Source organism: Vitis vinifera, chromosome 6 (genome assembly GCF_030704535.1).
Source record: "Vitis vinifera cultivar Pinot Noir 40024 chromosome 6, ASM3070453v1".
NCBI lineage: Eukaryota > Viridiplantae > Streptophyta > Magnoliopsida > Vitales > Vitaceae > Vitis > Vitis vinifera.
Window position 1 is genome coordinate 21,658,268 of NC_081810.1, and position 23,872 is coordinate 21,682,139.

The 23,872-nt window shown below is 28.8% G+C and overlaps 2 protein-coding genes across 4 annotated transcripts; both read left to right on the forward strand.

The window, feature by feature from the left end:
* Nucleotides 1–409: 409 nt before the first annotated feature.
* Nucleotides 410–3,626, forward strand: LOC100253310 (uncharacterized). 2 transcript variants are annotated; one of them, XM_019220386.2, is made up of 9 exons: nt 410–993; nt 1,143–1,329; nt 1,447–1,580; nt 1,671–1,783; nt 1,887–2,133; nt 2,285–2,440; nt 2,523–2,605; nt 2,715–2,764; nt 2,857–3,626. In XM_019220386.2, the coding sequence occupies exons 1-9, from the start codon at nt 577–579 to the stop codon at nt 2,988–2,990; spliced, it is 1,521 nt and encodes a 506-aa protein (XP_019075931.1). In that variant the 5' UTR covers nt 410–576; the 3' UTR covers nt 2,991–3,626. The 2 variants fall into 2 exon arrangements, with proteins under 2 accessions (XP_019075931.1, XP_002271733.2); XM_002271697.4 differs by having other exon boundaries at nt 2,526–2,605.
* A 1,421-nt stretch (nt 3,627–5,047) lies between these two features.
* LOC100249926 (uncharacterized) lies at nt 5,048–9,114 on the forward strand. 2 transcript variants are annotated; one of them, XM_002272394.5, is made up of 7 exons: nt 5,048–5,233; nt 5,380–5,420; nt 5,514–5,577; nt 6,155–6,343; nt 7,507–7,578; nt 8,401–8,576; nt 8,661–9,114. In XM_002272394.5, exons 1-7 carry the CDS (start codon nt 5,075–5,077, stop codon nt 8,776–8,778), a joined length of 819 nt encoding a protein of 272 aa, XP_002272430.2. In that variant the 5' UTR covers nt 5,048–5,074; the 3' UTR covers nt 8,779–9,114. The 2 variants fall into 2 exon arrangements, with proteins under 2 accessions (XP_002272430.2, XP_010651744.1); XM_010653442.2 differs by having other exon boundaries at nt 5,049–5,233; nt 5,519–5,577.
* Nucleotides 9,115–23,872: the final 14,758 nt, after the last annotated feature.

Below are 23,872 nucleotides of genomic sequence, written 5' to 3' on the forward strand. Positions count from 1 at the left end.
CAGGTTGTTTCTTTTGTCTTTTTTTTTTTTTTCATTTTTTCTATATAAGAATTTTGATGCATATTATTAATTTTCAGCTATTAACTGGGGTATTAATTCCCTTAATTTGCATCTAAGCTTATGAATAGTGGAATTTACAGCTGAATTAATATTTCCAACCCATTTTTATTCAATATTTCAAGCAAAAATCTTTTTTTTTTCTAAGGTATCATATTGTAAAAAGATATTTTTAAAACACTTTTTTTAAATATTCAAACTTCAACTCATTCTCGATTACAATGTTTCTGAGAAGACTGTATACTCACCAAAATACAAGAGGCTAAAAGTCCTTTTACAATAATCATTCCAAAATATTCTTGTGTTAATTGTGATTCGGATGAAGGTTGGTGGCATGGTAAAGTGGCAGCATAGCACCAGCATAAACTGATATTATCGTTTCAATTTCTTCTAAGTCAGCAGAATCTCATCATATAATAAAACAAACTAGCTAGGATTATATACTATATATATAGCTATGAAATCAGTCCAATCTTCATATACAGCTTGAGCTGATCCAGATAATATTCCTCTCAATACATGGCCATGACGTACTACTCTCTTAGTTACTCACTTCAATGGCTTCCATTTCTGATTCCAACTTTAATCCTCTCATGCTGTGTCTCTGCTGCTCAGTTTAACGTGCCCAGACTAGGGCCACTCAGTAGAGGAATCCTCCGAAACCCTGAACCTGCAGCTGTGTCTGAATCTTTTTATAAGGATCTCAAGACATTTTTCTACGCCCAAACTCTTGATCACTTCAACTACAGGCCTGAAAGTTACAAAACTTTTCGGCAAAGATATGTGATGAATTTTAAGCACTGGGGTGGTGCCAAAGCTGGTGCTCCAATCTTTGCTTATTTGGGTGCAGAAGCTCCCTTGGATGGTGATCTAGTTAATATAGGGTTTGTCAATGATAACGCTGCCCGGTTTAATGCTCTCCTCATTTACATAGAGGTGAGAATATTGATTTCAATGGTTTTTTTTTTTTTTCATAAATTAGTGTGGAAGTGCCTCTCATTTTGCTGCAGATTTCAAGGGTTCTTACTTGATTTCAATGGCTAATTTACAATCTTTGCTTTTATAAAATGTTTTATTCTTCTTAGCATCGATACTATGGGAAGTCGATACCATTTGGATCAACCAAAGTAGCCCTGAAAAATGCTAGCACTCTTGGTTACTTCAACTCCGCCCAAGCTATAGCAGATTATGCAGCTGTGCTCATGCATGTAAAGAAAAGGTTACATGCACAGAATTCCCCGGTCATCGTCATTGGAGGATCTTATGGAGGAAGTATGTTACTAAATAGCTAGCCTCCTCTTCAAGAATAAATAAAGTAATCGCTTCAATATTTCCAGCTACTACTTCTACAGATCTTCCATTTCTTTTTTTTTCTTTTTTTTTTTCCAGTGCTGGCTTCATGGTTCCGGCTAAAATATCCCCACATCGCCCTTGGTGCTCTAGCTTCATCAGCTCCCATCCTTTACTTTGATGAGATTGCACCAGAAATTGGATACTATTCTATTGTCACCAAGGATTTTAGAGTAATAATTGAACATATCTTCACCTTAATTTTTTCAACTATGAACTTTAGACCTTGATTTAAAAAGTTTATGTGGGGGTACTATTTGCAGGAAGCTAGTGAGAGTTGCTACAGAACCATAAGAAGATCCTGGTCTGAAATCGACAGAATCGCTTCCAAGCCCAATGGTCTCTCAATCCTTAGCAAGAGATTCAAAACTTGCGCGTATATATCAGCCTCTGTCTGCCCTTATTGAAGTTAATTCTCACGGATTCTAAAAGTCTTAGTGTTAATTTGTGGCTTTCATATTCCCTTTGTTCTTTTGCAGTCACTTAGAAAGCTCTTTTGAACTGAAGGACTACTTAGACTCCATATACGCTGAGGCAGCTCAATATAATGAACCACCAACTTATCCTGTTACTGTGGTCTGCAAAGGCATCAATGGGGCATCTAAAAGAACTGATACACTTGGCCGGATTTTTCACGGCCTTGTCGCCATAGCAGGAAAAAGATCATGCTATGACACAAAAGAATTCAATTATCCCACTGAGACATATTTGGGCTGGAGGTGGCAGGTAACTCTCATCTCAATGTTCCCATTTCTTTAGATATATATATATATATATATATATATATATATATATATATATATATATATATTCATGTATGTGAGTGCTAATTAATTAAGAATTGTCTGCTAAGTTTAATTTATGGTTGTGCGTATAGAAATGTAGTGAGATGGTGTTGCCCATAGGCCATGCTACCAATGATACCATGTTCCAACCAGAACCTTTCAATCTAAATAGATTCATCAAGGAGTGCAACAGCTTGTACAGTGTCTCGCCTCGGCCTCATTGGGTTACTACTTACTATGGAGGACGAGTACGTATATGTTAATTAATTTCTTACCTCTTTTTATCGAAAATTTCCCAAGATTTAATTGAACATTTTAAATGCCAAATAGCAGGATATCAAGTTGATTCTCCACAGGTTTGCTAGCAATATCATCTTCTCAAATGGGCTGAGAGACCCTTACAGCAGCGGCGGGTAACAAAAGAACTAACCAAAATTCTTTTCTGGATAGGAATATGCATGCTAAAATTACATGAACTTCGTAGTTTAACTGCATGGTTTTGGTGTTTGTTCATATAAATAGGGTGTTGGAGAACATTTCAGACACTCTTGTCGCTGTCTACACAAGGCATGGTAAGGCCAGAAGATGATATCTACTCAATTTACCAAGTGTTTGAGAAATCTAAAGACAAGTTCTCAAAAGAGTTAAAAACTGTGGTTTGCAGGATCTCATTGCTTGGATATACTTCCGTCACAGAAGAGCGATCCACAGTGGTTGGTCATGCAGAGAAAGATGGAGGTGGAGATCATCAAAGGGTGGATGGATAAGTACTACACTGATCTTGCCAACAGACGATAGAACAGTGTCCAATTACAAAACCCACTCCAAAATCAATATTAATATGTACTAGTAGTGATCATAGTGGAGATCAAAACCACAATTATATATGCATATATATATGTGTGGTAATGTTCCATTTGGAATCATTGTGAGGATACTGCACGTTTCTCCGCAAAACCATTTACGAAACTCCTTGTGTGGAAGGCACCAGTGGGGAAATGAAATGCCAAAAAACCTTTACACTGCTAGCGTTTGTGGGGGCAAAAAGGAGGAAAGGGTTTTACCTTTTTCCTATTGAGGCCACAAAAACTTAGAATAATAAGGGCTTTTGGGGCACAGGAGAAGATGGGTTGCCAAAGTTACCAGGACATGTTGGAGGGCATGTCACCCCCCATTAAGACCCACTCCTCCATTGCCCAATATTCTGAGTGGTGGAGTCCTCAGTCAACTACAATAACTTCCCTAGTGATATTACTTATATTGATGTACAGAGCATATATATGATCAGTTTTATGTGTTGTTGGTCCCTTTGGATGAAAAAAGCAACTTAGTGGTGTTCTGTAAAGCGTGGCCACTAGCTAGAATATTTGCAACTTCTGCAAGCTTTTTCTGATTCTTCTGAGTCATAATTTTCATTGTCCCGGATTTTTATTACATAGTTTTTGGTTGGGAGGCATGATTGATCTAGTGGACCAACAAACCACTACATTGATGGGTTTCGGCTCCGGTTATTCTCCACACTTTCACATTGAACCCTTCAGAGATGTGGCCAACTGGCCTGTTTGTTTAAATCCTGCCATCAATTGTTAAAATTGTCACTTATACTAAAAATTAAAACATAACGTTTTTTAAAAAAAGTTTAGATAATACTTCTTAAAAACAACTCTCTAACGTTTTTTAAATGGACATCTGTTTAAAATCTTAAAATGTTCTGAGTTTATTTTTTTGGAATCATTCACACAAAATAAGTAAAAATAATGAAAAATAATTAAAATATTTCTTTCGTGAGAATAAGGGACAATTGATTATGTTTTTTAAAACTTGTTTTGAAAAACTATTTTTAAAAGGTCAAACAACTCCTATTAGACTTGTTAACAAATTCAATACATCAAGTTTTCTTCAATTTAAAATTAATTTATCTAACGAAAATAAAAAATAACGATTCTATGTAGAAGATAAATAACAAAGTGTGTGTATTTTTTTATTGTTTTTAAAAACAGATGAAAACAATTTTTACTTACTCTTTACACGTTATTCTTTATTTCATTTTGTTTTTAAAAACTGAAAATAAAAAACAACATCAAAAAGTATTAAAACTGTTTTTTGTTTTTAAAAATTTCTCAAACATGTTCTAAGTTTTTAAAAAACTGTATTCTATTAAAAGATTATCAAATTGTTTTTAAGTCTAAAAATAGTTTTTTATTTTTAAAAAAACAGTTCCTAACACCCGACGTGATGAAAGTTGTGCTTGAGGAATTTATGCCTCAAGTAATAATTATCTAAATATATCCAGTTTGACCAATCAGTCTAATAATCATGTCTCGATGAACATGCAAAGCGATCGGATTAGACCGGGCCTGGGTTCGAGCTAGACTCAAACAATCCTGGGCTTGTGGTTTGGATTGAAAAATCCCAAGCTCACAATGAAAAGTTAATTATTTTAACTTTCAACATACGAGAGATTCAAACTTAGGTTATGTTTGGTTCTGGAAAGTATGTGATTCTACTGTTTAAAAGAGACTTACAAAGCATAGATTGAATGCTTAGGCCTAGGACTGGGCTTAGGCGAGGAATCAAATTTTCAGCCTAGCCTGAGCCCAGCCTGAACTCAAGTTAAAGGCCAGGGTTCACATGCCTAGTTATATACCATTTTTGGATCCAGTGGGTTTGGCTCGGGCGGGCTAATTGGTCAAATTTACACCCCTTATGTGTAGACATAAAATCAAACATGGGCTGGAATAGGCCCATAAGAAGCCCAATCCTACTTTTCCAAAGCTTATACCAGGCCCAACTCAAATTTCCAAGGGCCAGAAGCCCAATCCCGGGTGCCTAAAAGTTATAAGGGTAGTGGCGAGGGAGGGGCGACATTGTTGGATCAAGACATGTTGAGGCTGAATCGCTTGATTCTGAACTCGGCCTCGACTCGGTCCTCGACTCTTCTGAGTCGTCAACTCGGCAGCCATGAACCACCCAGTCTCCCTCTTCTTCCTTCTCACCATCTCGCCCACAGAACCTCCACTCGCTTCCTCGACATTTACCAGGTCCCTTCTTCTCACATTCTGTTTGGTTGGTCAGAAAATCTAACAAACTATGTCTTTCACCCTACAAAATGGAGGCTTTCTGGATTCGAGTTCCGTTTTTTTTCTTTTTATGTGATCTTGGTCTGATTGAAACCTTGTGATCGCAGTTGGGGAATAAGGAAGCGTTTGAGAAGGAGCGGGCTCGGCTGTAAGTTTCGATATATTTGTAGAAGCCCTAGCTGACTATGAGTTAAAATGAATTGAATTTCAATCAATACTGTTTTGATGCGATTTAGGGCAGTGCAGATGAGATGAATAGGGGTTACTTCGCTGACATGTCTGAATTCAAGCAACATGGTGGTAAGGTAATGTTATAGTCTTCAAATTTCAAATCCATTACTTTGTTGGATCTGAATTCTGTTTTCAAAGTTCAATTTGTGAGGTTCTTCTTAAGGGCATGGCTTCCATTCAGTTTGAACTGTTCAATTGGTTAGATTCTCACACTATGGTGTGAAGTAAAAGATTGGTACCTATGTTGGTTCTGCAGATTATATCAAGCATGCTGAAATTTACATGGATTCAATGAGTTTAAACCATCCATTGAGGAATTATTTTGTCATAACATCTTGAAAAGTTGTTTCCTTGGTGCACCTCCTTTAGGTGTTTTTGCCTAAAATAAAAAATAAAAAAATAAAAAAACACACCATCTTGAAAAGTGTTTTTAGGTTTGACATAATTTGATTAAAACCAAACTCTGCAAATTGCAATAATCAAATTGAACTAATTTTAGCTACAGCTTAAACTGGGGAATGGGGACTCTATGATGGGTTTTACTTGATTTTGAAATATCACGTCTTTATTGGATATTTATGGGCATGTACTTCTCCACTTTGAAGCCCCTTTTTTGTTTATATTTTGAATTTGTTAGTGCTATTTGTGCAGATTGCCATGGCAAATAAAATTATAATTCCAGCTATGGCAGCTATGAAGTTTCCTGCATTAGAAGTGAACTACTCGGATGGTAGAAGTCTTAAGCTGCCCATTAGTTCCCATGGAAATGAGGCTGGCACCAGCAAATTGGACATTCCTAAGGCCTCTTTATTGTGTCTTTCATTTCGAGCTAGTTCTCAGGTTTGAAATTTTGGCCTTGTTTGGTTGGTTTATGTTTAGGATACTACTTAAAATACTTTCCATCTTAGTCTATGTTTATCAACTCTAGAATTTAGAAGAAAAACCTCTAATAACCACTTCCTGAGTGGTAGTGTTTAACTTTTCTGTAACAAGAATGCATTTTCATCATCCGTGTCCAAAGCTGTATTTTGTTGGAGGATGCTTTTAGAATTCGGTTATTAGTCCGGCACATTTACCTAAGATCAGGAGAAATTGGGGTGAGTTTCAGGTGGAAAATGATTAGCCAAAACATTAGACAAGTAGCTGAGAGATTTGGTTGAAATTTTGTGAAGCAGGGCCAAATAATTAAAGGTATTGTAAAACTTGGCATCTAAAGTTGGTTGTAGATTTGAAAATTTAAACAAAGTTGGATTGGGTCAAAAAGATTTACTATTAGTTTGTAAATTGCAAGCCATGGGTAACATGCTGATGGCTGCTCCACTTTTTGCTAGTACTGCATATGATTCCTGGTTTGCTGATATATGCTACAATTGGTCTTAAACCATTTGTTGTGTGATAATTATCTTAATTGTTACTATTGGCGTTTTATTGCTACTAGGCTGCTGCAAAAATCTGCCTATGATGCCTTCATATAATGATAGCTTGCTACATCCATTTGAAGTGTTAATAGTTAATTCATTAGGTAGAGTTGCAATTTTAAGTTCACTGAGCATCTCTATTCCTGTGGGGAATTCCCAGTTGGTCACTCAGCATGTCATTTTAGTGTATTTGTTTTGTTATTTTCATTGTTTGGGTGCTTCCAAATGATGTGCTATGAAATACGATTTTGTTTAATCTTCAGGTTTGCATATTTTCTGCAAAATTATTTAATATCTTATGTAGGATGCAATTATGTTCCACAATTCAATTAAGGAAATAATTTAAATATTCCCATGGATTGACTTAGCGACTGTTAATCTCTGTTCAGGTTTTTTTTGTTCAAAATATAATAGAACATGAAGCAAACATGAAACTCACAAATCTTTGCACGTGTTAATCGCCTGGGACCTGTGTTTGTCTTAAATCAAAAAATTTCTGGATTGCATGTCTTAGGGACTTGAGCTTGTGGTTAGAGGTTTTGGCTTGTAGTTACTGTTACCGTATAATATTCTTTTCTTCTACAGGCTATGATTGATTCTTGGAGCAAACCCTTTTTTGATGCCTTCAGTGACTCAAAAAATGTTCAGCTGTATGAGGTACTTTAATTTCTCTTTACTTGAAAGATTGTACAGCTTCTCACTCATGGTTTTGGATCATTATTAGATACATGTTGGAGTGTTTTATTCCCTTGTTGAGTTCTAGATCCGAAAAGGCTAGTGGAATAACTTTTGGCACCTTTGATCAATTCATTTCCATTTTGTGTTGTGCCAGATTAATCATCATAATCATCGGTGAATATAGAGGTAGGTTCATTCTAGTGAGATAATGGATGTATATTTAGCTTCCTCTCTTCCAATTAAGTTGCTCTCCTCGTGAATTAAGCTTTTCATGATCATATCACCTGTGTAGCTAGCCCTATATATAGATCCAAGAATTGCATTACTATGATAGAAAAAATTGGGAAAGAACTGAAGAGCAAGGCATCACATTCCGTGTGTATTATGACCATAATAGGTCATCTCAAATGAAAAAAAATATGTGTTGACGAGGATTGCAATATATATATATATATATATATTTAATAGTAATATTGTGTTAAGCTGATTATATACACAAGAAAGTTGTGTTGAATTAAAAATATTTATATTTGAGGCCGTTTAACAATGTTAGAACTTCAGCATGGTACCAAGGAGCATTAGTCTAAGTACCTACTTTTCAGGCACTTCTAATAATTTATTAACTTTGTTGTTGTTGTTGTTGTTAAATGCAGATTACAAACAACTTACTGAATTTCCTATTCCTATTTGTGGATTCATGGTTCTTAGCATGGATCTAATTAAACTGCTATTTCTTTATCATTTGATAGTATTCTTTTAAATCACTGAATGCGAATTAAGAACACCTTATTGTATTTTCAGGTTTCATTTGTGGATTCGTGGTTCCTATCATTGAATCCAATTAAGCGGCTACTTCTCCGGATAATGAAGAAATCTAAGCCTGATGGAAAGAGTGTGCTCCAAAGGCAGATTGTTTATTCATTTGGAGACCATTACTACTTCAGAAAAGAGCTTAAAATATTGAACCTTCTAACTGGGTACAGAAACCTGGTTTTATTTCCTCATTTCAATCGTGGATAGCCTGATAAAGTTGTTACTCATTTGACATTAATACTCTACAGGTATATGTTCCTGGTTGACAAGTTTGGTAGAATAAGATGGCAAGGTTTTGGGTTGGCAGCAGAAGAGGAGTTAGCATCACTTCTGTCTTGCACAACACTTTTATTGGAAGAGAAATGAGATGGCCTGTCGAAATTGCCTTGGATTTTTACAAAATCACAAATGCCACATTCAAGACAAAATTTTGCAGAGCAGCTTTTGTAATAAGGGCAGTCTTAGATTTATTTCTTGTTATCTTTAACCGGACTATTTTGGGTTGTTGGTGCCCTTGATTTTGGCACTATTATTGTATTCCTTGTATACGTAATGGCCGATTATTTTGCAAACTGTGGTGGATAAGGTAACAGGGCCTATAATGATTTGGGAAAATTGAAGGCCTGACAGAACTCAGGAGGAATGGGTAGTTCTCGTCCTTTTCAAGGAAGAAATAATATGATACTTTTAGCCTATTGGTAATACACGTGTATATTATAAGATATATATATATATATATATATATATATATATTATGAATATGATATTTTAAGATAAAATATTTATTTGAATATATTATGTTTATATTTAATTTATAAAATTAAAATAAAATGTGAAATATATTATTTTTATATTTAAAATAAAAATTATATCATATTTCAATATTTTTTATTTAAAATTTGAAATTTCTCTTATATTTAATAATATTCATGATTAAAATATTTCATGTTTATAAATAAATAAATTTATTTTATGTTATTCTATATATAAAAATTATTTACATATTTTATATTAATATTAGTTTATAATTTTATTTTTTTTAGTTTTTCTTTTTTGACCATTAATTTAATTTATAATATAAAAAATTATTTTACAAAATGAGTATATAAAAAAATATAAAAAATATATAAGTTTGTGATAAATAGGGTATGCATATCATATATCATAGAATGGGATTAATACATTCCATGTAAATGGATAAAAACAAGAGATTAATACATTCCATGTAAATGGATAAAAACAAGAGGGCGGAATATAATATTTGGGGTTATTTGATTAAAAGAGACTCTCAAAACCCAATTTTTGAAATTTAACCTTTCACCCTTTTTTGGCATCATTTGGACAAAAATATCCTTATTATTTTCTTATAAAAATAATTTTTTCTTTTAAAACCTACATGTAAATACTTAAAATAGAAAATGACATTTATATCAAAAATTGATTACTTTTCCATTAAAAAAAACATGGGAAGAGTTAAATTTCCAATTTTGGAGATTATTTCATTTCTTTTAACCAAATATTTCTAATATTTGTTCTCTTATCATATCTCATATTATACTTGACCAATCAAACATGGCCTTTGTATTTGTGTTTATCAGGTGTAACAATGCCGCTTTTAAGTTCATGGATAGATCACTCAAATGATGGTAGTTAAATGTCATGAAATGTTTAGTTCATCTTTATTAAATATCAATTGGTTTTTATTAAATATCAATTGGTTTTTTGATGAGATAATGTAGACCTTAAAATTTATCATAATTTTATTTTACATTGTTTTTTAACCCAATTTTACTTTTAAAATTAATCACTATATTTTTTATCAACTCATCCTTTAATTCTTAATTTTTATTATTTTATATATTTTTATTTTATTTTTATTATTACTATTATTATTTTCCTCTTTTCCTTTCTTCATTTTCTCATTTTCTTTTTTTCTCTCCTTTTTCTCACTCTCCCAGTACCTACCCCAATCTACCCCCATATGTCCCCACGTCCAAACACCCAGAACCCCACCCCTCCCCCCTCTTCCTTTTTCCCTTTCTTCCCCATTTTTCTTTCCCACTCACCACGGAGACACACCAGTCGGCCTTTTTTTTTTCCCCCAACTTCTTCCTCTCATTCTCCATTATTTTTTCTCTTTATTTTCTTTTCTTTATTATTATTATTATTATTATTATTATTATTATTATTATTATTATCAAAAACTCAACCCCTCACCACCGCTGGGCGACCCACTGCCGGCAGGTGACTCTTTTTCCCTCTCTCATTCTTCAATTTTCCCAACTTTCTCTCACTTTCTCATCTCACCCATTTTATTTTATTTTATTTTTTCTTCCATTTTATTCTCATTTTTCATTCTCCATTCCCAACCATCTCCACTGCCACTTACTCATCCTTCCAAAATTTGAAATCGTCTAAGTATTTTTTTTTTTTTTTTCCTTTTGATTTTACCGGTAATTGTCGTTGAAAATTGGGCTTGTGTGTTTGTTTGTGACCCTTATATATGTGCTTTGAGATTTGGGTATGGGCTTGTACATTTATGTTTATTTGTGGTCTTATGTTTAAGCTCTAAGATTTGGGTATGCATATTGGATATATAGTTGGGCTTAATTAAATTTATTAGTTTTTTTTTATTATATGTGAGCTCTACATATTAAATTTGATTTAGTTTTAGTTGTGGATTTATATTTGTGTATTAAATTAGGCTTGAAGTATGAAATATTAAATTTAGGTATAATTGAATTTATTTTGATTTGTCATATTTTAAACTTTGTTGAATTAATATGAAATTTGAATTCATTTGTTATTAATGAAATTTGTTGGATGGATTTATAATTGATAAATTTGGCATGAGACAATTGTGGTATATTTTGGATGTGAGTTTGTATATTAAATTGTGTTAATTTTGGTTGTGGATTTAGGTTTGTATATTAAATTAGGCTTGAATTATAGGATATCAAGTTTAGGCTTAATTGAATTTATTTTAATTTATCATGTTTTGGGTTTGATTAATTGAGTTTATATTTTGGTTATTAATTTGAAAATTTTGGACCTATAACATGTGAGATATTTGTGTTGGTTATATTTACTAATTCGGGTTCATTTTTACTTAATGAAATTTAGTGGACTAATTTGAAGTTTGAATGTTTATTTTGAACTTTTCAAATTTCTGGATATTTAAATTTGAGTTTTTTTTTTTTTTTTTTTTTTTTTTTTTTTTTTTTTGCATTGCCTCATTCTGCAATTTTGTTGAGTACGGATTTATGACACGTGGAGTATGAAATTTATGAGAGAAAGTAAGACTCAAAAAATTGCAAAAAGGTATTAAATTTGTTGTGAGCTTGTTTGGATACACGTTTTATTTGGGTGAGTACGGATTTATGACACATGGAGTATGGAATTTCATGAGAGAAAGTAAGACTCGAAAAGTTATAGGAAGATATTAAGTTTTTGTTATGAGCTTATTTGGATACACGTTTTATTTCTTACTAGTATATATTTATTGGTTGTGTACAAAATTGAATGTCAAAAAAAAAATTGTTCAAATATGAGGAACAATTTAGCAGACATGTTTTAATAAAATAATAATTTAGAAAATATTCTTTTTAATAAAAGTAAGTTTTCTTAATAAAAATTCACAAAAGTGTTTTTAGGAAAATTTAGAAAATTATTTTTAATAATAATTGTCCAAAAAAATTTTTGTAAATAAAGTTGTCCCAAAAATTAATTTTTAATAAAATTGTCCAAAATTTTTATTTTATTTTGTTTTTTTATTTTTAAAATAAATTCTTTTTCTTTAATTAAAATGGGATTAAAAGTAATTTTTAAAAATAGAAGATTTAAATAATTTTTTTTTTCTTTTTTTAATGCAAATATGATGAGAATTATTATTATTTTTTTTCAAATTAAAGTTGTAGAAATCACTTTCTTAATAAAATTGGATTGAATTTTAACATTTTTATTTATAAAGCTATAAAAGTCTTTTTTTTAATTAAAAATTCTTTTACAAATAAAGTTATATTTTTTTAAAAATAATTCGGATAAATTACTTTTCTTAAATGAAAATAAATCAAAATATTTTTTTTAAATAAAGTTGTGCAAATTCATTATTTTCTAGTAAAAGCAAGTAAAAATCATTTTTATTACTTAATTGAAATTTTGTATTAAATTCTTTTGATAAAATAAATGTAAATAACTTTCTTGAATATTGAATGCAATTAAAATTGAACCAAGTCATTTGTTGAAATAAATTGACTCTTTTTTAAATGAAAAAAAAATTGAAATCATTAATTCAAAATTTTTTAATAAAATTCTTGAAAATTATTTGAAAATTAATTTTTTTTAAATATCTTTTTATTATTATTATTATTTCAATAAATCATTTTACATAATTTTCTTATCATTTATCTTGCATATTCTTATAATTTGATTTCATAATTATTTTTGTGTATTGATTTGTCACATTCTTTTTATTGGTATCCATGACTAATTAATTAATTGTCATAATTCCTTCAATTTGTTTAATAAATACCATATGTATACAAACTTAGAGTAGTGCTACGGTTTATCACCGATTTTTTATAAACCTATTTTTCCTTTAGGAGTCATATTTTGGGTTTGTTTTTTTCTTTAAAAATAGTACAAAAATAAGTGATAGACTCCAAATCTTTTCTAACTCTCTGTCGAGTGAGGATACACATGAAAAATGCGTATAATAGTGATAAATTGTATATGTATTGGCATGATAATTTATTAACATGCTTCTAATATATCAACACAATTATAGTATATTTAATCTATTTAACATTTATAAATATATTATTTTAAATATTTTATTTGCTTTAACTTTTAATTTTTAGTTCTTTAAAAATTTAATTAATTTAATTATACTATATTTAGAATATAGAAAGCAAATTATAATTTTAATCTTATACTTGCTTATTACTTTAATTATAAAACATTTTTAATCTTTGTAACGAAATATACAAAATTTTACTTAGTTATTTAATATTTTTTAATTATATATTATTTATAATTAAAAAATATTTTAAATTTGTATAATTTTTAAATATATAAAATTAATAAATTTTTCTATGTCACTTTCACACTATTATCAAATAAATTTTTCTATAAATGAGTCATTTTGACATAATAATTGAATGGGTTATACAAGTTAAACAATGACATCCAAACACGACCTCTTTATTAGAGAGGATAAGACGTCAAAAGAATGGATAGATATGAGTACGATATTATGTGTCAGATCCAAATTCCTATCTTATCGTGCCATGTAATGGGTCTTTATCGAATGACCCAATTTTAGAAGCTTTGGCTTCTCCATGCTCATCCAAACATCCAACGAACAGGATTACGTTCAAAATCACCTACTGGACTATAAGTGCACTACGTCAGGGATCGTTTGGGCTCAATCATAGGTGGCATGCATTATTCAAGTAAAAGCCCAGATTTTGCCTTTTTCCTTGGGCCCAACATCACTATCGGAATTTTGAAAAAAAAAAATGCCATTCTTTTAAAAAATATTTTTAAAAATATGATAATTTAAAATTATACTTCTTAAGATATTAATTTAAAATTATCTTCTGAAAGATAATTTTAAATATTTAAGATCTTTGTTTTTTGTTATCTAATAAATTATTTAATGATACCAAACACGTTTATTACCCAATAACCAATTTGGTCCCGAGTTAAAGAATAACGGTTACACCAAAAGATACAATCAATTTAACCACGCCCAAGTCATCATTGACTACTTACATACTCTATGAATGGTTTAAGAAAAATTATCTTTTGAAAGATAATTTTAATTTTAATTTTAAAGACTAACCGCATTTTGAAAATATTTTTTAATTTTTTTTTATAAAAAAAAATTAAAGTGTTTAGCCGTTAAGGGGTTATAAAAAGATATCTCAAATGCTTTGTGTTGTAAAAATAATAAAATTAAAAAGAAAAAAATTCAATCCTACTTCACCATGGTCATCAAAAGTACACATGCCCTCATTCCGACAATACCTGTTTTAGTATTTCTCTCCTTCCTTTAATTTTGTTTTCTACGTATGTTTCACTTTAAAATTGCATTTGGTTATGTTTGGTTGGAAGTAAAATTGAGAGAAAATGTAAGAAAAAAAAAAGTAAAGTAAAAAATTTCAAGAAAAGAAAAAATTAAAAATAGATTCAAAGTTAATAAATTATTTTAAATGTTTATTCGAATTCATTTAATTTATTTTTCTTCATTATATAAAGATGATTAAATAATTTTAAAATGCATAAGTTTATAAATAATTTTAATTATATTTTATTTTCTTTTGTATTTTCTATCGTTAAACAAAACATAAGAAAACTATTTTTAATATATTTGTTTCTTTTCTTAATATTTTCTAAAAATCAAACACAATTTTAAAAAGATATGTTTAAACTTTTTAAATTATTCTAGCTTTGAGTAAAATCACTTTCTATCGTATTAAAAATAAATCAATAATTAAGCATTTGTCGGGTGAATTGAATTATTAAATAAATTTTTTATTTCTAAATAAAAATTAAATTATATATAGATAGGTAGATAGAATTAATTTTTTTTAAGAATTATATTTTTCAATAAAGGATATAACTACACCAAATAAGCCAAGTTGTTATAAGAAGATAAGACAATCTTATGAAACATTGAATTTTCAAACTATAGACGTGTTTTGATATGAAATGGGAACCCCATCACTTCACCCACCCACGGCATTCACACTAAACCTAGAAAGCCGATTCCCATTATGTTTTTGGTCCACATTCAAATGGATTGGTCAAACCAAACTAGAATATTCTTCTCAATTAATTAACAAATAAAAGTGGATGAGAGCTTTTGTTATCTTACCTAAACCGACAATTCCTCGGAACAAAGAAAAAGGTGAAGCCCAAAATTGAAAATTAAAAAATTAAGTATTAGCCATTAAGGAACCATAATCAAAGTCAACAACATGAAGTGTCTTTTAGATTAATGATAGAGCAAAGCATGAATGAGTATCATTCGCTAGTCTCAACTCTCTAGCCCTTGTGTAAGTTTAATAGTAGGGCGTTGGAGGTGTGTCATCACATCTCGACCCCACCCAATTATATGAGTCAGTTCTTGTCCCCGCGTCTGAGAATACCTAAAACAAGACTAGACAAAGAGAAGGTAGGTAGGGAAATTTCCCATTCCCATCTTTTCTTTTTCTTTTTACTAAAAATAAGGATAATTTATAAATAAATGTTATAGTTTTGTAATTTTGTTTATGAGAAATACTTTTTTTTGTACTAAAAATAGAAAAATAAAATTTAATTAAATTCAATTATTTTTATTTAATTATACATAATCGAGGTAATTGAGACAAGATAATACCTAAATCCAATCTTATATATTATCTCGGATTTTTAAATAAAATTTTAAACCAACTCCAAATCCCTTTAAACTTTCCTTAAACCTATGAAAAGAGAATGGTAATTCGAAAAACTTGTCTCGTTGCACTTCTCGAATGCAAATTATTACAAGTTAAAAGTAGTTGTATATTTATTTTAGAACACCAAAAAGAATTTTTTAAAGTAGATAATACTTGTTATTTCCACCATAAATTTATCTACTTTAGAAAATTATTTTAAATCACTTTCATTTATGATTTTAAAAGCAAAAAATTAATCTTTATTTATAATATTAATCAAACTAGTTTTAGATCAATTTAAAGAGTGGTTGAGATAAACGTAGTTGATTGATTCCATTAAAAAGGTTAAAGAGAGTTTTTTTAGCAAAATGATTATTCTATTTTTTTTAAATATTTGTCATTTTCAAATGAAAAACAATGAATCAATTCAAATTGTTAATGGAATTATATATATTTTTTTTTAAATGTGAAAACTAACCTTCTACAAGAAAACATTTTTTAAAGAAAATTAAAAGAAAAAACCCTTTCTTTCTATTACCAAATATTCTTAAATATGAAATATTCTTTTTTTTTTTTTAGCGCTCCTATATGAAATGCTCAAATGAAGGTTTAGAGAGGGTTTTTAAATTTTAATTTTAATTTTAATTTTTTTCAATTATATGAAATGCGGATAAATTTATTAAGGAAATAATAAAAAATTGCAAAACACATGATATCATTTCCATTAATATTTTCATAAAGTAAGAGTAAACCATATATTAATAATATTTGATTCTAGTAATATTTAGTTTCCTTAAGAAGACTCCAACTCAAGCCTTCTCCTGAATGTCATAAAAGGCTAGACCTACACTCACAAATCATTTTCTTTCTAGTTTGATTTTAATCAAATAAAACATCACAAATTTCCTACTATAACAAAATCAAATGTTCTTCATTTTCTCTTAAATGCAGAAAAGCCTATTAAATAAATTTAGGATAATAAAAGAAGCAAAAGTCTTGTCATATACTAAATTGCAATTATAGACTGACAATGATGGATTTGTTATTTCATTAATTTTTGAATAATGAATGAAAACAATGTTAACACGAAATATAAGGTATGAACTCTTTTAAAGAACAAGTTGTCACTACCTACTAAAAATGATACTCATTTGACTTACATAAGAAGTAGGAAGATTTCAGAACTACTAGAGTCATCCACTTGTAGAGAAGTATAGACTTTATATAAGGGAACAAGAAGCTTATGGAACTACCTAAAGCTACTAGTAGAGATTCTAGAGAAGCCTACACAAAAGAAAATATCTTTTGTATTGTATATAAAAATTGTGTAGGCAATTTTAGGGAGTTTTATTGGGGCATATAAATAGAGGATGACCTCATTTTATCAAAGCACCAAGCACTTAAAAAGAGCATGCAATGCAAGTCTCATTCTTCTTTCTAAGTGTTGTTTATTTTGTTGTTCCTAACTTCCAAGTCGAGTTAAGTTATCATGCTAATGATGACTTAACTATGTCAAATGAGTCGAGTTGTCCAAACATCGCACATGAGCTTAAAAAACGTTTAAATCCATGACATGTAGTTTTGAGTAAATTGTGACAAATTATATTATAATTGAAAAAATTTGAAAAAAAATGTTAATGACCCAAATAAAAAAAGTTATATTCTATTTAAGAGATTTAAAAAACGTTTATAATAATCTTTGCACCATCAAAAGTCAATTTCACACTAAGATAAAGTTTATCAATTCCCGTATAAGCTCTATAAAGATATAAACAATCACCCACTATAATAATAATAAACAAAAAAGGAAAGAAAATATTTTTAATACATGTACAAGTTTTCATTTGAAGAATATTGTCCTAATTGAAATGGGAAGAAAATAATAATAATAATTTGACATTTTTATTAAGTCTTTACTCAATATTTTTTTCAAGTATGATAAAGAATAAGATATGACAACAAAAATATAGGATAGCGGAACACAAAAATAATGATAAGAATTCATAAATCAAGAATAGTCAAATAATAATAATATTTTATTCCCTTAATTTATAAAATAATATTTATTTTTCTTAATTTTAGGATATTTATTATTTTTTTCCTTTATATAATTCACAATACATCCTTATATAAATTTCTAAAAAATAAAGAAAATCCAACCTAGGACAAATTATCAAACTTTTCAAAAGTGTTTAGGAAAGTTCCTCTCAATCATTTTCTTTATGCTTCATCAAAATGATGTAGTCTCCCTCCATATCCTATTCTTGATTTTGAATTTTTTTGGAATTTTCTAATCATTTGGTGATAATGCCTAACAAGTTTTTTCTACTCATTTCCCATTACTCCAAATTGTTCTCCAAAGATCACTTCCCTGTGCTACAACCATTTCTATTGTTCCTTTAATACCAATAATTGCCTTTTCCTAGTTATTTTTAGGATGGTTCGTTTCTATTATTCCTTTTTGTCTTTACAAAGGAAATGTCATATCAATTTTGGAGTTTTTTAATGATTCAGTGATGATGAGTTTTCCAGCCCTTCACCCATCGACGGTCGATAAGAGGTTTGGTGTTTTCTAATAATTTGATTCTCAGACAAATAAAGCTGCCGTTGGTGTAAACAGCGGAACATCCGCAAATCATTCCTGGGATTTTAAACGGCGTCGTTTACTTGTGCTGTCTATTATGTAAATAAATAAAAATTCATCTCTCATCAACCCTTCTCATTTCTCATTTCTCATCCCATAAAATTACTTGAATAATTTTATTTTTATATATTTAATAATAAACATTAATTTAGGAGGACCCATCACAAATGAATATTTTTTTCTAAATTCTAATATGGTGCAAAAAAAAATTACTCAAAATAAAAAATGTAAGACTGTGTTTGATTTTTGGAAATTATGACATAAAATAAAATAAAATAAATAGATTTTGAATTAGTAAATTATTTTAGACTTATTTCACCTATTTTAATTTTTTTGTATAAAAATAAAATAATTAGACGTGTATAAATTTTTAATTAATTTTAATTATATTTGACTTTTTTTTTTATATTTTTTATAATAAGTCTAAATGTGATAAATTCATTTTTATTAACTTTTTAAAAATATTTTCTTACCATTTTTCACTAACCAAATATACTATAAATGAAATACATTTTTATCCTTTGCAATTGTTACTAGATGCATAATACTGCTATATTTAAAATAAAATAAAAAATGAAAAATGAGGTTAGGGATTCCTTTATGTGGTATAATTTTGGGCTTTTTCTTTTCTTTTTTTGAATGTCTTAAAATTTAGGGTAGCTTGAAGAATTGATGGAAAGATCACTTGCAAGAAAAGTTGAGCATAAAAGGAGGTGTGGGTGTGGGGATACTTAGGGCATTTCTTGTGTTCAACTCTTATTCCTTCACCAACTCAACTCAATCCAAATCAACCTTACACATATTCTAAGTCAATGAAGATTATAGTTTACAACATGTTAGTGTAACATAGTCACATTAAATAAAAGATTTGATTAATTTGATGAAATGAAGTTAAATTAAATCAATATAGGTGTTATATTAGATTATGAAAGTTGAATCGATTTTATTGTGTTTCGTTTGAGATGTCAAGGGTTGAATTCCTTATTGAGTTCCATAGGGATCAAGTTGTTTAGTCAGCTCACGGAGTTAAATGGAGTAGCACCCTTAGAGAAATTTTTTTTTTTTTTTTTATGTAATGAATGAATCGTCTGTCTCTATCATATGTTTAACATTTTTATATTTTAGGATTTTGTTTTTTAAAAAATATCATCACAATCAAAAGGTTTTTTTTAGAGAACTTCATTATTGTACTTTTTTTTCTTTGATTTGTAAATTATTGAGTCTTGGTGCACTCCATAGACATAGGAATCACATTAATTACTAAATCATGTTAAAATCTCGTATTTTTCTTAATTTTCTGCTTATGTGTGTACGGTTTTTATTAACATATTTTGTCCCTTTCATCATCATAGATTAGAATTGATCAAATATAAAAGAAAAAGCACAAAATTAGGGTTAGAATTTCCTAGGAACATAACACTCAAATTTTATGAAGGGGATTATTATAAACTTGTTAGGAGCATTGAATAGCCCACTACTCAACACGCCCTATAATAGTATTTATATATTGATAAACAATAGTAATTAGAAGCATTTCCATTCCATTCCACTCAATTCCAACTCCCAAGTAGGCCAGTTGCTACCCAAAATGAGAACAGGAATCAAAGGGGCTAAGCCTAAAAGTCACGAGTTTATAATATTGTTTATTATAGTATTGAAGAATATGCATCTTATTCTTATATTTATTTGTACATGATGGTTGGTAAACGATAAGATATGGGATGATGCATGTGGTGATGACTATGTGTGACATATTCCAATGCCACGTGGCACCATTTCAACCCATTCACTCTGTCCCACTTGAAATTACCCAAAATGGCCTTTTATGAGAAAACATCATGTCTATATATATAAAAAAATATATCTTATTACTTTTTACCTAAGTTTTATTTTCTTATACCTTCATATATATTTTTTTTCTATTTTAATCTCATACATTTATATCATCCTTATATCATTCAATTTTTTTTTATCAATTTCACGCATCTTCACACTAAATACATATGACTTCCTTGGTTTGAAATTCCATCAAAATATGAATTAAGATAAAACTTTTAAAAAATTAAATGAAATTAACGGTTCAAATTTTATCATATATTTAAATAGTTTAAATCATACTATAACATTTATTTAATTATTTTTTATTTATATAATTAATATAGGATATTTACAAACAATAATTGGACAAAAAATAACTAAATAATATATTCAAAGTATTATATTTATTATAATAAAAATAAATTTAAGAACAATACATTATATAATACTTATTATTATTAAAATAATAATAAATAGTAATGGTGAGCTGCAAAAGCGGTAATAATATTTTGTGTTACATATTTGCATAAGGTCAGGAAAAATAAACTTTCCTTGAAAAATAAGAAATAAAAACTTTTTTTCCTTTTATAATTCTATTTTTAAATTATTAAAAAAAAGGTATTCGGCAAATTGATTTTAAAAACAATTTTTTTTTTAAAAAAAAAAAAAAACTTGTTTTGATAAGTTGTTTTTAAAAATAAGTTTTTTATTTTTTTTTATTTTATAAAAACATTACAAATTCAATTTATATAATATAAATTAAATTTAAAAATTAGTGAAAACAACTTCTATTTATTTTTAAAAAAACAATTCTTTATTTTATTTTATTTTTAAATTTTGTTTTCAGAAAACAACGATCAAAATTAATGTTAAGAATTTTTAAAAATAGTTTTTATTTTTAAAAATAAAAAATTGTTTTTAAATCACACCGTGAAACATGTTATAATATTATCCTTTAAAATTATGAATTTAATTTTAATTTCAATTTTGAGTTTTAAAAAAAAAAGTCACCCTAAACATAACATAAAATAATTTGATCAAAAATTGAATGGATATAAAATAGGGATGGCAATGGGGCAGGTCTTTTTGGGTATTTGCCCTATCCCGTCCCTAATAGAACGGAATTTAATTTTAATAAACGGGTTTAAGACGAGTTTGAGGATTTTTTTAAAAACCTGGGATGGGTTCAGGTATTGTCCCGCCTCGCCCCGATTATATATAAAATTAAATTTTTAATTAAATTTAATTTAAAATTTAAAATTAAATTAATATAATTTTTATTTTATTATTTTTAATGTATAGATAATAATAAAATATTTTTAATAAAACAAGTTATAAAAAATATAATAATTTAATTATTTATCAAATATATTTATTTTAATATAATTAAAAAAAATTTAAAAGTAATTTTTTTTAAAAGTAATTTTTTTTAAAAAAATAAATTAAAAAAAAAAGTTAAACGGGACGGATATAAGAATTTATCATACCCGTCCGCCCGTCCCGTTTACTTTTTTAAATGGGACGGGGATTAGAATTATTTCAAATAAACAGAACACGATTGGGATGGGGCGACCCGCCCCATTGTCATCCCTAATATAAAATATCCACTGAATATCTAAAATGAGGTATGAGATGTTAAAGCGAGAGTAAAAAATGAACAAAATAAATATATAAAAATATAAATAAATGAAACTAGATAACAAATTATAAAACCTAAAAGTATATATACGACAAATATCTTCCGGTAATATCGATAAGAATAATAAGAAAAAAAAAATACATGTAGAGGTTGAACCCTTTCATATGTACCGATTTGTTCGGTATGTAGCGATTAGTTCGGCATGTACCGATTTTGCACTATAATTGTACTCCTCTTGCCGTACACATCTATTCCTCTTGTGGCCATCGGTGAGGGTCGTCTCCTAGCTCATAAAAAAAATTTAAAGTGAAAAGTCGCCGCCTAGGAAAATGAGAACACAACTTCCAGTCATCCTTTTCTTCTTCCAACCCCTTCATCATCAAGATGAACAGCCCCCATGCCAACTATATCCCCATCAAATTTGCTTCCAAGTACGAGCCATTGCGGAAAGAACGGGGGCATATTTGTCATTTTGAAAAAGGAAAACCACCTCCTCGCCTTCACAGTGGCTCGAAAAAGCAAAAGACAGCGAGGTGGCGTGGCCATTTGTTTTATATCTTTTAAAAACCGACCAAATATAAAGTTAAAAATTAAAAAAAAATAATAATTGAGGTGGAGTCTCCTTAAAGTTTTGGTACTCTGAACCCTAGCATGATTTTGAAAGCTTTACTGTTTCAGTCCCAAACCAACGTTGCCCACCCCATCTCAAAAGCTTTTATTTTTAGTAGATGGGCATGGGCCCACCAAGATTTTCTAAACAAAAAGTTTATTTGTAACGTTCCACTTTAAGTTAATAAGTTAATTTTGAAATTAAGATATATAATTTCTTTTCATATAGATGTAGTTACATTTAATATAATTTTATGCATATCCAATTTTTCATTTTTTTTTTAAATAATAGGAATATTTTGGAATATTTTTTAAAACAATTCTAAAAAAAAATTAGAATAATTTTCAAAAATAATATTTTAAATAAAAATTTATTTATTTCAAAACTTATAATATTTTGAATTTATTTTTTATATATTTTTAAAATAGCTTTTATCTGCTTCAATAATGATTTTTAAAAATAAATTCAAATATATTATTCGAAACAAAGTTTTAAAAAACGATTTAAGATGCTTTTTCGATAAATCTAATGACATGAAAGATAATTTGTACCAACCCCAAAAGCATTTCCCTTAGCTTAGGAGAAGATAAGGATAAGAAAAGAGGAGTAAGCATCCAAATTTGCTAAGCATTTTAAGCTTGTTATTATTGAAAGTGCTTTTCTAAAATAAATTTTTAGCATTATCTAAGAGTAAAACTAATGGTTATTAAAAATAAATAATAATAAAAAAAAAAAGAATCATAACAATGGATGCAATCAATTGAGAATCTAAGACAATTCATAATTCATACTTTTACGGCTGTACTTAGGAGAAGAATCACAAGATTAACTGTTGCCCACAACTACAAACCATAAAAGCAAGGTCAGAGCATCTTGTGTTGCATCAAAAGATGAGAAAATTTTCCATGTCTTGCCTTTTACTTTGGCACAAAATTAAATGCATTTCCAAACTCTATCTAAACAAAAGTTAGAGATTTTGATCATCCAGATTGATATTTTTGGCTTCTAATAGAGTCACTATAAAAATCTGAAATTACAAGTAGTAAATAATAACAACAAGGTCGGCAATATTTTCAACCAATATCATGCTTACCCTTTCACGTGGATTCTATTTTCATTCTCAACTATAATGTATCAAATAGAAGAACATATTGTTAAAATAACTATGAACTCGCATATGGACCATAGTTTATGATTAAACTAGTATTTATTTTCTATTTATTCTAAAGTATGAGTTACCTCATATGTGGAGTCTAATTCCATATATGTCTCAAATAATGGGTTTAAAACACATATGATATAATATTTAAAGGAAATGGTCCCTAAAG

What these genes read in the sequence shown, in the direction of transcription:
- LOC100249926 (XM_002272394.5), top strand. Translation starts at nt 5,075, where the DNA reads ATGTTGAGGCTGAATCGCTTGATTCTGAACTCGGCCTCGACTCGGTCC. An exon ending in GCTTCCTCGACATTTACCAG is followed by an intron (nt 5,234 to 5,379) that starts GTCCCTTCTTCT and finishes TTGTGATCGCAG; the next exon opens with TTGGGGAATAAGGAAGCGTT. An exon ending in AAAATGTTCAGCTGTATGAG is followed by an intron (nt 7,579 to 8,400) that starts GTACTTTAATTT and finishes TTGTATTTTCAG; the next exon opens with GTTTCATTTGTGGATTCGTG.
- LOC100253310 (XM_019220386.2), top strand. Translation starts at nt 577, where the DNA reads ATGGCCATGACGTACTACTCTCTTAGTTACTCACTTCAATGGCTTCCA. An exon ending in AAGAGATTCAAAACTTGCGC is followed by an intron (nt 1,784 to 1,886) that starts GTATATATCAGC and finishes GTTCTTTTGCAG; the next exon opens with TCACTTAGAAAGCTCTTTTG. An exon ending in CGCTGTCTACACAAGGCATG is followed by an intron (nt 2,765 to 2,856) that starts GTAAGGCCAGAA and finishes TGTGGTTTGCAG; the next exon opens with GATCTCATTGCTTGGATATA.